Source organism: Diadema antillarum, unplaced genomic scaffold (genome assembly GCF_040938485.1).
Source record: "Diadema antillarum isolate AM-2024a unplaced genomic scaffold, OU_Dant_1.0 seq00000447_RagTag, whole genome shotgun sequence".
NCBI classification, from domain to species: Eukaryota; Metazoa; Echinodermata; class Echinoidea; order Diadematoida; family Diadematidae; genus Diadema; species Diadema antillarum.
In genome coordinates, this window is record NW_027271421.1 from 1175510 (window position 1) to 1191333 (window position 15824).

The window sequence follows — 15824 nt, forward strand, 5'->3', positions numbered from 1 at the left end:
ATAAACCCGAAGGATAATTAAACTTAGGGATAAATGTGAGGGATCACCTAAGTGATGCAGCTTTTTGAGTATGTAACAAATGAAGACAGAATAAAATGATCAGAAAGAATATAATTTATTAGTGGAAATTTTTATTTGATGCTAACAACTATTCAAAGCGTTCTTTATTTTGCTCACTTTCTTCACATCATACTGCTCTGGACCTACTTTTGATCCCTTCTAAAGAATGACAGTATAATTCCTTCCACTTAGCTTATTTAAACAAACAAAACACACACATACACACACATATACACACACACACACACACAACTAATATGCTACTCTTCTTTCTCCCACCACTACCTACTCCAAGTATGAATAACAAGCAAACAAATACTGTAAAAGTGGAAATTTTTGCAGTGTTGAAATTCTTGTGCATTTCGCGCAACTAGAAACTAGCATGAAAATAAAAGCACATGAATATTTTTGCTTGCCATATGTTCCAGTAGTTGATGTCTTGATTAAAAACACACAAAACTCTCCTTACCGGACAGAGCGCAAAAAAATTAGTCGCGCAAAGATATCCACTATTACAGTACAGTGTGAAGGTGTAGAACAGCCATATGACTGCAAAAGTATAACAAATGTTTAGACTAGGTACTTTTCTAACATCCCCTTACACAATGAAAAACAGACTAATGGCACAAGGACACAAGTATCTTTTGTAATCAGTGACATTCAGCAGGTTTCCTGATACACCTGTACTCTCTAAAGATTCAAACACAATCTTCCTGTGTCATCCACACAGTCCTTTTTTTTTCCCCTTAGACTGAAACAAACAAACAAACAAACAAAACAGAAGAAAACTAAAAATGTTGCTATGCAACTATTATGCCTCCACCATGTCACATTGTTCTCCCAATAGGACTGTGGTACATTTTGACAATGTATTAAAGACAAGTTTCACATGGTTGGAAAGAAAAAAAAAATGAAATGACATATTTGTAAGCTTGGCACAACCATGAATGTACATTCCTTGGACCAGGTCTCATTTCGATGGCTAACATGTTTCAGAGAGCAAATATTTGGGAATTTGAAAACTTTTATTTGACCTTTGACTTCATGGACCACAACTTTCTTCAAACAATCACTTACTAATGAATTTCCAGAACGATACTTTGAGCTATTTTTCAAAATATGGGAATAGTAGTGATGTTTCAAAATTTTCACTTGATCCTTGATAGTTTAATTTAGTGGACGCACTGAAGAATCTCCGAGGTAAATGGCAACAAAAGTGAAATCTTTAATAGCATTTTTCACTTGACCTTCCATCTCATGGCCTACAACTTTCTCTGTATAATCTTTATCAGCAGTTATCATGAAAATACCGTTAGGCATTGCAGAGTTATGGGGAAAAGGATTATAACTTTGACCTTTGACCTTTTGTGTATGCATCCAAAAGTTGATAGGCATAGCTTCCTCCATTCATATATATATACATTGTACGTGTGTGTGTGTGTGTGTGTGTATAAACATTATATGGTTCTCATCCACAAAATCAATTTCGGACAGACGGAAAGATGTACGGACAACCAAAAAACATAACGCCTCTGGTGGCACTTCGTGGTGGAGGCAGGAAAAAAGAAAAATCATTTCTGAAATGAGAAGAGGCTAATGATTAATTGAATGCACTTCTTTAATTGAGAATGAAAAATGTATCATGTTATAACTTGCCTTGCCTTGCCCACTCCGAGTGACCATTGTGTCTTATCAGGCGACAGTATTTGAACCTGTCTTTCATCAGTTGCTTGAAGCTCACATTCACTATTTGTTCTGAGAAAAAAAAAAGAAGACACAGAAAAAAAATGTTGTTAATTTCTTCTGACTTTGAAATAAATATGGCAAAATATAAAAGATTGTGTTTTTTTTTACCATTTGTCAATTTGGCAATTTCTAAAAAACTAGAACTATCACTCATTGTGATTAATATACCCCCACAGACAACTAAGGGAATTAGCTCAACCAGGATTAATTTTTTTTAATAACTTTTTCCATGGAAAAAAAAAACTGTGACCATGGCAATGCACTGTTCAACAGTGAATAAATGCATTGCTCACTGTTAGTCACATGTCCCAGATCTCAATTCAAGTGCTCAAAAACTGAGTGAGCAAGATAAATAAACTGACAATTTCTATGATTTTCATTAAAAATTGTGTTACCATAGCAACACAATGTTGCACATTAAGAAAAAATGAAGTTTGCACAACTATATATCATAGCGTCACATGTGCCAAATTTCAAGCAAAATGCTAAAAGGCTGACGGGTTAGTTAAATTCACAATATTGATGTATCATTTTCATTCAGAATATACTGTTACCATGGCAACACACTTTCAACACTGACAAATTTTTGCACATCTAGGTAATGTAGAGGTAACATGTACCAAATTTGAAGCCAAAATGCTCTAAACCTGAGTTAGGAGAATCGAAATGTTTGTATGATTTTCATTCAAAATACACTGTTACCATGGCAACACATTGTTTCAACAATGATGAAATAAAAAGTTTGCGTATCTCTGTACTATAGTGGTCGCATGTGCCAAATTTCAAGCTAAATGCTCAAAGACTGAGGGAGTTAACTGAATCCACAATATTTTTGCATGATTTTCATTCAAAATATGCCATTACCATGCGTTTGCATATCTATGTACATGTACCACAGTGGTCATGTGTGCCAAATTTCAAGCTAAATGCTCAAAGACTGAGGGAGGTAGGTGAATCCACAATATTTTTGTATGATTTTCATTCAAAATATGCTGCTACCATGGCAACACATTGATCAACAATGACGAAAGATTAAGTATGCACATCCACGTACTATAGTGGTCACATGTGCCAAATTTCAAGCCAAATGCTCAAATACTGAGGGAATTAGCTGAATCCACAATATTTTTTGTATATTTTTTAGTAAAAAAATGCTGTTACCATGGCAACACATTGTTTAACAGTAACAAAAGATTAAGTCTGCCCATCTATATGCTATAGTGGTCACATGTGCCAAATTTCAAGCTAAATGCTCAAAGACTGAGGGAGATAACTGAATCCACAATATTTTTGCATGATTTTCATTCAAAATATGCCATTACCATGGCAACGCATTGATCAACAATAACGACAGATTATTGCACATCTATTTACCACACTGCTCATGGGTGCCAAATTTCAAGCTAAATGCTCAAAGACTGAGGGAGTTAACTGAATCCACAATATTTTTGTATGCTTTTTAGTAAAAAAAAAAGCTGTTACCATGGCAATGCATTGTTCAACACCGACAAAAGATTAAGTTTGCATATCTACATGCTATAGTGGTCATGTGTGCCAAATTTCAAGCCAAATGCTCAAAGACTGCTCAAGGGAGTTAACTGAATCCACAATATTTTTGTATGATTTTTCATTCAAAATATGCTGTTACTATGGCAACACATTGATCAACAATGACGAAAGAGTAAGTATGCACATCTACTGTACATACCATAGTGGTCACATGTGCCAATTTTCAAGCTAAATGCTTAAAAACTGAAGGAGTTAGGTTAATCCATACATTTTTGTACGATTGGTAAAAAAACTGCTGTTGCCATGGCAACAGATTTATTAACACACACATCAAAGGTGTCTTGCACAACTACACATTACATTGATCGCATATCCCAAATTCAAACTGAATTGCTACAAAACTGAGAGAGAAGTTCGATCCACAACATTTGGTAAGATTTTTATGAAAATCTCCCTTTGCCATGGCAACGCATTATGAAATAATAATGAAAAAGGTGTCTCGCACATCTGCCCGTGATAGTGGTCACACATGCCAAATTTGGAGTTAATTGCTCAAAAAATGAGAAAGTAGTTCGATCCATAAGTTTTTACTAATATTTGCCGTTGCCATGGCAACACATTATGCGATATTAACGAAAAAGGCGTCTTGCACATCTATCTTTGATAGCGGTCACACATGCCAAATCTGGGGTCACTTGCTCAAAAAATGAGAGAGTAGTTTGATCCACAATATTTTGTAGGATTTTTACTAAATTTGCTGTTGCCATAGCAATGCATAATAAGATACCAACAAAAGAGGTATCTTGCAATTTTCCTCTGACAGTGGTCACACATGCCAAATCTGGGGCTAATTGCTCAAAAAATGAGAGAGTAGTTCAATCCACAATTTTTATGAAAATCTGCCGTTGCCATGGCAACGCATTATTTGATACTGACGAAAAAGGTGTCTTGCACATCTACCTTTTATAGCGGTCACACATGCCAAATTTGGGGCAATTGCTAAAAAAATGAGAGACCGACCGCCCGACCGCCCGCCGACCGACCGACCACCCGGCTACCCGGCCACCCGCCTTCCAAGTGATTCCTATAATATATACCCCCTTACACACTATGTGTGGGCGGGGGTATAAAAAGCTTTTGTCAAACATTATGGAAGCTAGGAACCGCCAATGTACCTCAGAGCATGAATATGTCAGGCACATAGGTGAAAGAAGACAAGTTTAATTCCAAAATTGCTTAATTGGACTCTCTTTTTGTTTCCAAATTAATTTTCATTCATTTTTGAACTGAATTATATTATTACAGGAAGGCTGAGCACTGCAACATCTTTGTGATTCAAAAGCTACACTTTTACATGTACATAATGACATTTTAGAGCATTTAAGATCATTCATGTGAAAGAAAAGCTGCGCACAAAGAAATCTCTAAATAAAAGACTGGCGAACTTTGCACGTACCAGGGTATCAGACAATTTCTCAATCATGAGCCGCATTCACACGAAGCATAGTTTTACTGCCTGATATTTTGCTTTGCATAGTTTGGGCAGTCTGACTACAAACTTCTTGAGAAGCTACCATGAGGGAAATTTCCTGCATACACTAGAAAAATATCCCACTTATCCCAAACTATGCCTACAATGTAGTTTTGTGTAGCATGACCACACATGGCTGAAGCTTCCAGAAGTTTGCCACATGATTAAGTTCATTTTATGCTGTTTATGAATACAGGGCATTATTTTGCATGCATACTGTTAAATGTACATTCTATGTTCAAGGAGGGTGAATGGTTTATGCCAATGTAGATCATGCGTATTAGAGCCTGAAACTACGGGAAGTTTTGCATCACTCAAAGTACATGTAAGTTATCTCTGTTGTGTGATCAAGTGCTCATACAAAGGGAAGTTATTGGGAAGTAAGCTACAAGTAGTTTTGCATAGTGTAACCACAGCTATGGAACATAAAGAGAGATTGGTACCTGTTGACTGTGACATCAGTAATTTTTACACATAAATAACACACAGAAAATTCTTTCACAAAATGAAGATGTCTACAGTCAATATATATTTTTTCTCACCCTGTCCTTCTCCACCAGGCTGTTGTGGTCTGTCAAACAGTGCTATATTCGCTGAAGTGAAGTGGAAAGCATTAACATGCCCACCAGTATCTCCCATCACTAGAATGGCTTCATTCGAGTTCTTTGGGTTACTCCTTTGTAAAAACAAACCAATCAAATGAGCAAAGTGTGAGCGTGCATTTGTATCAAATTGAAAATCGCTATATGACTGTTCATGGAAAAAAAAGATAAATGGCAATGGCTTAAAAATAAAAGGGAGAACTCTGTTTTTGTCTACATCTGATAAAAAGGATTATTGCCAACAAAACTGCCCATGTGTTGCTGGGATGGCAAACACTGCAAAGCTTATCTTTGATGATGCTCCAGTGTAACATCTATAAGGCAACATGATACATTTGAACCAGCTCGTGATTACAGAAGTAATTAGGAAGACGTATACATCTGAGATGATTACAATAGTTTAACTTGCAGCTCAGTGGTTCAACAAAAGCTGTGATACAGATATTTTCATGGTGTAATCATTGCATCAACTCACAATTCATATGAAATTCATCATACATGTACAAATTGTAGTCCCAAAGCATTAAAAAATCCTCTTTACATACATGTCGTAAGACTGATGAAAACTGATACAATCCCATAAAGAATTATGTTTCTGATTTGGGTGAGTCAGGAAATTCATTCAGGCTGTCATTTCTGTGCTTGTGATACAACCCCTGCCCCCCCCCCCCCAAAAAAAAGAATTTACGAAGGCCTCTTATTTTTACAGAAATAACTGCAGCTAAACATGCAGAAAATCACTGAACCCCAGAAAGTCAGATTTCTCTGATGAGTGATACACAAGGGCACATTATAGAGCATGACTCGGTAAAACGAAAAATTATTACCGAGCATTCTGCTGGTGTACACACCAAATAATGCAGGGGAGATTTACTGTTAGAGGTGTGAGCGAAAAAGAGCATGCAAAACTCACCAGTGATCCATGCTGAGAGGGGTATGTTCAAGCCCATACACTCTGTACTGTACATTGAACTCCAGTTTGGAACTGAGATCATAAAACACTGAAAAGAAGGCCCTAATGAATAGTATGCACTGCAGCGTCATCTGAATATTTGGTGCTTTTTACAAATTGAAACACCATGTTCCAAAAGGTTTTAATTAGGGTTGACATAACTCCTAGTAAATGCACTTTACACAGAAGATTGTAGTTAATGAACCCCTTGACGCCTCTCTATACATGTAGCCCAAAGCTCACTTAAATTAACATGCAATGCAAATATAAAGTGTGTGTGTGTGTGTGTGTGTGTGTGTGTGTGTGTGTGATTAATTGCCAAGCTACCTTTGACATTAACAAATGAGAACATGTAAATCTAAAACTAATGTATACAAAGTACTACTTGTACATGGTTTTAAGCCAAAACAAATAAAAGAAAAATGATAGCAAATAAGTAAATTTTTTTTTCCAGAAAAAATCTTCCACCCATAAAATGTTGATTTTTTGGTGACGTCACATTTACTCATATACACATGTACGTGAAGTTATATCAAGCTCCATTTGTTTGTTTGTCATCACATGTAAACAAAAATCAGATGTTTGGATGGACAAACACATGTACAAATAGATTATCAAGGTATTAATAAACAACAATAAAATGCTGAACGTTACCGATCTCCTTGCTAGTAAATGCAAGAGCTATCTTGTTGATGTTTTGGAGGACAACAAATGTTGTGACCCACACGTCTCTTGGCTTTACTGATTCATTGCTAATCTACATAAGACAAAATAAGAAACAAAAGAAAAGAGGAAAGATATAGAAAATAAACATGATGGCATAAAACTGATATTAGAAATGATGAGGTAATGACAACAGTGTCTCAATAACACAGCTAAAGTTTTAGCCTTGAAATTGGATCACTATGAAAATTTGTGAATAAAGGTATGCTTTCAAATCATTTCATCTCTCACATGGCTGTCTTTGAGGCTTTACATTGTTTGGTCTGTTTGATAACTTCCATACGAGCAATAGTAAATCACAACCCAGCTTCATCTGACTTCTTTCAAATCTATGCAGGAACGTCACGGTACATACATGGAATGTGGTCCACTGCTTGACAGGAAACTGTGAAAATTCTGTGTGATTAATAAAATTCCCATTGTCAACAATGCTAAGTATGCTGCAAAAGCTGTTCAGTTATACAGTTGCGAGTGCAGCGCATGCACAGCCCTACACTAGCCATTACATTATATCTAACTTGTGGACTCATGACTTTAATAACAATCAATTTGCATAGTTACCAAGTACATTATAACTGCAACTGATATGCACTTTTGCTGTGCAGATGTTCACACCCCAGATTAGCTTATACGTGTACATTGTAAATGTGTCTCCCTTTCTCACCTTGATGGATTTCTGCGTTCGTAGTTGACTGTCAAATGTTGATATGCTGCCCTCTTTGCTCACGATGATATAGCGAGATGTATTCTTGATGTATGCTACCTTCTGCACAACATCCTTGTGAGGACTTGTGGAACAGAATAACCAGATATTACTGATGGTATGTATAGTAACATGCACAAAATCATGTCTAATATACATCTGAAATATAACTTCACGTGTTCAATAGAAGTAAAATCTTTGTATCCTTGAATGAGCAATCTGTATCATTGATAGCATTGGCTCTAGCTCTGCAAGATTTCATCAAATCAAAATTACTCAGTCTAGAACCTTCAGTCATTTAATCCAAAGTACAATCATGTCTTGCAATCTCGGCCATTTTGAATTTCTGCAGCACTATCGTTGGAGTACAATGTTCATGAGGCATTGAGTGTAATGAATGAGTAAAATCTACCCATGCAATGCCCCCCCCCCCCCCCAAAAAAAAAAGAAAAAAGTTTTGCATGTGTATACTTGGGATGACTTCAATTAGAATTGAATGACCAAGTAGTCAGTAATCAGTCTGTGTTCCCATAACCAACTCTAAAAATGGTCATATGATACATTATTTTTCAATGATTACTGCCAACCACAAAAAAGGTTGCCAACACAAGGGCATTTTGTCAAAAAGGCCAATTCTGATTATGATTGTCAAAATACTAGTTTTGTTCTTGTAGCTTTTCTTAAGGGACATATTCATCTGTGTTCGTTCATTAAGCCAAATCATCGCTGAAACTACATGGCATAGTTTTACACATTTGTATTCAAAATCAATCATACATTCCTATCACAATTTTCTCCAATATCAAATTGATCTCATAATTAAGACAGACTCAGGGCTGAGACAGACACTTGGCAATTTGCAAAATCTTTGAAAAGTATATAATATATATTTTTTTCTTCTGATGTATATGACAAAAGTAATGTAAAGTTCATAGAGAATCCTTTAGATCATTATGTGCTATAAAGAAAATCATAAATTACCATAATTGTTTTTTATCAATATAACTTTCCACTTCTTCTCAGTCTTACCTGGGGAGGTGTTTAATATCCTTCCACTGGGGTACCTGAAAGTCATAGAAAATACCATTGATCATTACAGCTCAATACTGCCTGACAACCAAATTACACTTTGAGAGTTCACTCTCTCTTCACTTTATTCTTCATGGTTGATATGCCAAAATACAGACAAATTCCACTGGACACTATATACATGTAAATGTTTACCACAGACTGACAATATTTCTCTGATAAATTCCACCCTTCGTCACAATCATTACTGAATGGTTTATTGCATCATAACAACTGGGCCCTGTTGCATAAAAGTTACTATTGTGATAACTTTGCCATCCAATGGTAACTACCATGGTAATGATACTCAACAGCCAATCAAAATCAAGAATTCCATGGAAGTTACTATTGGATGGCAAAGTTACAATAATGGTAACTTTTATGCAACGGGCCCCTGGTGATGTTGTGTCCAAAAATACAATTTCAAGTCGTAAGGCTGATGGGTGACATACGAAGCTAATATTTCATATGCATTGTAATTTCAAAAATAAATAAAAATTGTAAAGTAATATTTTGTGGCAACTGTAAAATCACACATCAAATTATTAACAGGCATTATACATGATGATTTAAAAATTGAATTATTCAATCAAATCTAATCAAAATATGTAAGTAATGCATTTTGATTAATTCCTGGAATAAACAGTCATCAGGGAGTTTTTGAAAGCATGATGCAGCTGGTATTTGAGCGTGCCATGTGCAAAATTTGCTTCTGCACATGATCAAATCCGAGAAACGTCCCATCCTGGGGAAAAATGGTACTGTATTCGGCCAAAATAGCGTTCGGTCCCGATGCAGCTGGGCAGGAGTGAGCCAGCCAGCCAGCCAGCCAGCCAGCCAGCCAATCAGCAATCTTGTCCCCATGCCTCCGTCCTAACGGGAAAGCGAAACTGCATAGATATGGGGACGGAAGTCCGAGTACGGGGACTGTCACAGGTGAATGCTTCTGTGTATTCTCGGTCTTTCCGTCCTGTAGCGAAAACTCCCTATTCACTCTTAATAATTCTTTCTTGTTTGCTGTAGAAACACTTTGCATGAATGAAATACACTGCATATAGAGGCAGGTACAACCTAACAGAGCATAGACTAGCAGATTAGAAATAATAATAATAAAAAAAAAACTTTTAACAAAACTCTTAAAGATTATGCCACCTTGCTTGTCATTAAAACTTTTAACAAAACTCTTAAAGATTATGTCACCTTGCTTGTCATGGAATATCTCAATGTCTCTGTATACACACTATACTTCCACTGCCCAGATTGGGTTAAAGGCTAATATTTCACTTGAACAGTGATACATTTTAGCTTTAAGTGGGTATCTCATTGGTTTGGAGACTAGATGGTAAACTGGTGATGACTAGAGTCTTGATGAGCATGGAGACATCTTTGCAACCACTCCATAACTTAAAGATTCCTGGAGACTAGCCTGGTCTCCAAGGAGTCTCTCCAACGAGAGAATCAAACATGTTAGACAAAAAGAATATAGAAATAATAAAATAAAAATTTTAAACCATAATTCTACTTTTCCTAAGAAACTCACATTTGTACAGAGACAAGAGACCAAAATCCAACAAAAGATATTACATGTCATTCCAATACAATATCCTCATACATACCTGTGTTGACTTTACTCTGTCATCCTTCTCTACATACTCCAGAAGAAGGTGTGATGTAAACTTGTCCTGTGAAGATGATTTACAGGACAAGATTGTGACATTTTGAAGTGCATAATAGTCAGGAAACAGCATTCATCTGATTGCATGTAAAGCTCCCTTATCCATTCATACTGATAATCTCATGTATGCCATTATTTCTGATGCCTGTCACATTTTGAACAAGAGACCAAGGAGTCTAGCACTCAGCTGAGCATCGATCATGAGTTTACCTCCCACAACATTCTTGCAGACTAGGATGGGGGGGGGGGTTGGGTGTGCGGACACTTAAGACTCTCACGTACTGACTTGCTTATTCTACTTTGAATATGCATTTACGCGCAGCTCCTCACGGACAAACAACTGTTTATGTAAGCGCGTCATTGTCAAACCAGACGCACTTTACAGTACGCGTCCGGTCCCACAACCTGTCCGGACATCCAATGACTGGGTATACTAGTCCTACTCACGAAGAACAAAGCAAAATTGGGGAGCTTTTGGGGATTTCCAGAAGGGCATGGTGTCTATTTACTATCACACTTGCAATAAATAATACCTGCCAAGTTTGTAGAGAATGTGAATAGGTGTGAAAACTGGCCCTGAATTTGGACCCAGCACCAAAGGGATAGTCCCTGGATCTGCTTCAAATAGTGTTTGAAGTGTATTTACTCAGAGCATTTCTGGTTTCATACAGGGGAGGGGTGACTCTAGGGGTATAGTGCCTATTTTTACAAATACAGTAGTCTCTGCTTAATCTGGTAGTGTCTGGCACAGCATTCCTTACCCGATTATGCGGAGACTACAAAGAAGATACCCCATACTAATCACTCACCTCTCTGAATCAGACACACAGCACGCATCACACATATGTCACTTACAGTCACAGCTCATCTAAAATCACACAGCTGCCTTACCTGTGTCTGCAGCATAATTTTGCAATCATTCATCGTGCAATCATTCATCATGCATGTGGCCTGAGGAGTGCTCATCAGGCCACATGCATATTTCTAAACATTTGCCATTTGAAACTAAATTCCTCAATGCATATGTAGCCAAATGCTGCAACAAATTGCTGCAACTAATTACGTCACCTTATCAACAAATGGGACATTTATATATATATATCAGCTGTTTCATGAAGAAACAAGAACCCATCCCACTGAATCTTGAAGAGAAACTACAGAAGCTGAAAAAGGACATCCAAGCACAGTCATACACAGCCTACTGGAATCATGTAGAATCTCTCTTCACACCTACTGACACATCAGATGAGTTTAGTTATACCTGTATGAAAAGATTCTGGAGCTTTGTGAAAAACAACAGACTAGACAGCAATGAAATTCCTTCGTTAAAGAAAGATGGAAAATCAGTGACAAGTTCAAGGGAGAAGGCAGAAGTATTGTACCGCCAGTTCATGAAGGCATTCACTCTGGAGACAAGTCCACTCTCAGATCTTCTCCCCGTAGAGTCTCCCTAATCACCCATGTCAGAAATCGACATCACCACAGCAGGCATTAAGAAGATGCTGGATAGACTCCAACCTGGAAAAGCACCTGGATCTGAGGGAATCCCAGCCCTAGTTCTGAAGAAGTTACGCTTTGTATCTTGTGTAGTTGCTCCAGCACTTTGCGCAATCTTCCATCTTTCCTCCGAAACCAGGGAAATTCCACATGACTGGTTATGGGAAAATGTGGTGCCTATCTTTAAGACGGGGGACAAAAGGAACCTAGAAAACTATCGACCCATCTGTCTTGCATTTAAGCTGTTGGAACGCATCATTGCTAGTAACATGAGAATTAGCAATAAAAGCAACATCCTGTATGACCATCAAAATAGCTTTTGCCGAAGACATTCCTGTAAGCTTCAACTTTTGGGCCTTGTTAGTGAGCTCTTGGAAGAATATGGAGGAACACAATCAGACTGAAGTTATTGTGGCCGACTTCGGAAAAGCCTTCGTTAAAGTTGGACACAGGAGATTACTTCTCAAACTGGAGTACTACAGCATCAAAGATGATTGTAGCTTCCTGAACAACTGAAAACAGCAAGTTGTACTGGAAGGCACAACTTCATCTCATGTGGAAGTAGGATCAGGTGTCCCTCAGGGTTTTCTGCTACTCTCACAAATTTATTCTGCACAACATCACATGAAGTTCAGAAGTGTACCATATTTGATTTGAATCACTTAACTAGAAATGTCGCTATGGCGACTGGTATGCCTCCGCCATGATGCATGATTCTCCTAATAGGTCTAAATAGTACATGTGGACAATGTGTGATTACATTTTCACAAAATTGGCAAAATGTTAAAATGACAAGTTTGTCACAAATGTGTTGAATATTGACCTTCCTTGACCTAGGTTTAATTGGATGAATAGGAGAGCATGTATTTGGGATTTACGGACTTTAACTTGACTTTGATCCATTCATACGTTTATAATGCATTGAGTAATTTTCAAGGTATGGAGAAAAAGTGCAGTTTCTGTATTGAATAGTAAATTGTTACCATGTTCATCGGGCCTTTGACCCTAAAATTCATAAGATAATCACTGTCAGGCAGAACATGCATAACTAGAAATGTCGCTACAGCAACTGGTTATACCCCCGCCAAACAACATTTCATAAGCTTTGGTCAAAACAACATTTCATAAGCTTTGGTCAAAAAACTGAGGAAGTAGTTAAATCCGCAAGATCTTTCCTTGATCTTCTGCCATTAATATGCCGTTACCATGGCAACGTACTTTCGGGTACTGTCGAAAAATGCGTCTTGCACATCTACAACCAAAGGCACACATCTGTACCAAGTTTCATGGAAATTTGGCAAAAACTGAGGAAGTAGTTTGCAACACAAAATTTTCCATCATTTTGGCTCATAATATGTGAGCTGTTACCATGGCAACATACTTTTTGTCACTGTCAAGAAATGTGTCATGCTGACCTATATCCTAAGACAAACATTCAATATGAATTCCATGAGAATTGGAAGAACACTGATGAAGCAGTTTTGCCATGAAGCATTTTGCCCTATATTTTACCAATAACATGCCATTACCATGGCAACGCACTTTTTGCCACTGCAGAAATATGTGTCTTGCACATTAACATATTCAGATGAACATCTGTACCTAATTTCATAAAAATTGATCAAAAACTGTGGGAGGAGTTCGCGACGCAAGATTTGTACCCATTTTTGCCCATAATATGCCGTTACCATGGCAACGTACTTTTGGGTACTGTCAAAAAATACGTCTTGCACATCTACAACCCAAGGCACACATCTGTGCCAAGTTTTATGGGAATCGGTTGAAAACTGAGGAAGTAGTTCGCGACACAAGATTTGCAACGGACCGACCGCCCGACCGACCGCCCGACCGTCCGCTGATTCCTATATACCCCCTTCAAACTTTGTTTGGCGGGGGTATAAATATGTAGTACGTTTCAAAATAACTTGAGCCACTTCCAAGATATGGAAGAAAAACTTAGTTCAGGGCAATTCCGCAGTTAGGTGGACATGACATGGATAAAAGAAATGTGCCTCTTTATCTTACTCTTTAATTTAGATATCAACTAATGCCATGGATGTTCACCAATCACTAAGGTCTTTCAAATTCAGTAGATTTTATTTTTTGTATTTATTGATTTTGCGAGATCTAAAACCATCATTTAAAATGTACATGTGGGACTGGGGATGCTGAAATTCACTTAAATGCCAATTACAGTGGGTTGCTTTGAAATTTTTTCCTCAAATTTTTGCTAAAAGGTAAAAGATGAATACATTTAAATACTCCAGAAGTCATGTGACATTTTGTCAATTACAAAAGGGTGAAATGACCTGCGGAATTACATGTACTCCGGACAAATGTAACGTTACTAACCGTAACGTTACTAACCATGCATTTGAGGGTCTAGCTAATAAATTATCGGTCGAACTGCTAAAAATATTTGCGTGAACATTTGCCATGATGCAATAATTGAAATTAATGCAACACTTTGTTTGAAGTAACTTGAAATTTTGCATACTTTTTGTTACAAGACATTGATATTTTTGTCATGTCCTTTTTTCGTAACGTTACTAACCAGCCCTTTTAGTTGCCATAGCAATTCTAATACTTATTGGATTGTTCTCATTCTTTTCTATATCATAGACCTGGGAAGGATGAACATGTTTTAACATGATTTTGACTTGAAATGAATAAATGGTGATTTAGTAATAAAAATAAATATCTAAATTTCTTTAAATGTAACGTTAATAACCGCGGAATTGCCCTTCAGCACTTTCACTTTATCTTTGACCTTTTGACCTTTGAGGCAAAAACAAAAGAAAAAAAAAAACTTTCCAGAGAATCTCTATTAGGTTATGCATACACCTAGTGTAAGAAAAAATAATAATCCTGCTGGCATTGCATAAACATGAGGGAAATAGTAAAATTTTGAAGTGTTGCCCTTGACCTTTGACCCCTGACCTTTGACCCCATGAACCCTAAATTCTCTAGATAATCACTGCCAGTCAGTACATACTATGTTCCATGAAGATATCTTGAACAATTTCCAAGGTACAAAGAAAAAGGTGAAGTTTTAATATTTTTACTTGACCTTTTGACCTTTGACCTTTGACCTCATGACCAAAACTTTCACCAGAGAATCTTAATTGGGTAATTCATGTATACACTTAGTTTCAAGAAAATATCTTCAAGCATTGCATTGACCTTTTGACCTTTGACCTTGAACATGTGCACCCAAAAGTTAATAGGCACAACTTCACCCCCTAATACACATACATGCCAAGTTTCATTAGGATACCTCAAAAGGTTTTGATAGTTACCCTGTCCACAAAATTCATTACTTACGGACGGACGGACGGACGGACGGAAGGACGGATGGACAGATGGACAACCCGAAAACATAATGCCTCCGGCACCACTTCGTGGCGGAGGCATAAAAACTGAAAAAAGAACTTCACTGCAAAGGTTTGTCCCGATTTGCTGGCCATAATGCACTGCTCCCATGGCAACACACTTCCGCTCCTTTGTTCTACACAACTTTATATTACAGTAACGATGTGTTTAAAGTTCTATATTTTAACCTGATTTCAATGAGATTCCAGACGTAATGCCATGTTACCATGGCAACACAATTTCCAATACTCTAATATACTGAAAATGTGCCTTGCACATATTTACATTGCGCTAACAGGCATGTCACATTTCATTGGAATTGTATGACAAGGCAAGTGCCATAATGTCTCTCGCCCATTCGCGTACAAGAAATTGTACCCGAATGG

The 15824-nt window shown here is 37.3% G+C and overlaps 1 protein-coding gene across 1 annotated transcript in view; it reads right to left on the reverse strand.

Moving 5' to 3' along the window:
- Positions 1-15824, reverse strand: part of LOC139732794 (cilia- and flagella-associated protein 337-like) — a 72969-nt gene that overhangs the window by 45511 nt on the left and 11634 nt on the right. Inside the window, exons 4-10 of the mRNA XM_071643637.1 lie at positions 10511-10576; positions 8856-8890; positions 7788-7911; positions 7055-7157; positions 6362-6449; positions 5389-5522; positions 1717-1815 (exon numbers count right to left, since the gene is read on the reverse strand). Coding sequence (XP_071499738.1) covers positions 1717-1815; positions 5389-5522; positions 6362-6449; positions 7055-7157; positions 7788-7911; positions 8856-8890; positions 10511-10576 — 649 coding nt within the window. The remainder of the gene's footprint in view (positions 1-1716; positions 1816-5388; positions 5523-6361; positions 6450-7054; positions 7158-7787; positions 7912-8855; positions 8891-10510; positions 10577-15824) is intronic.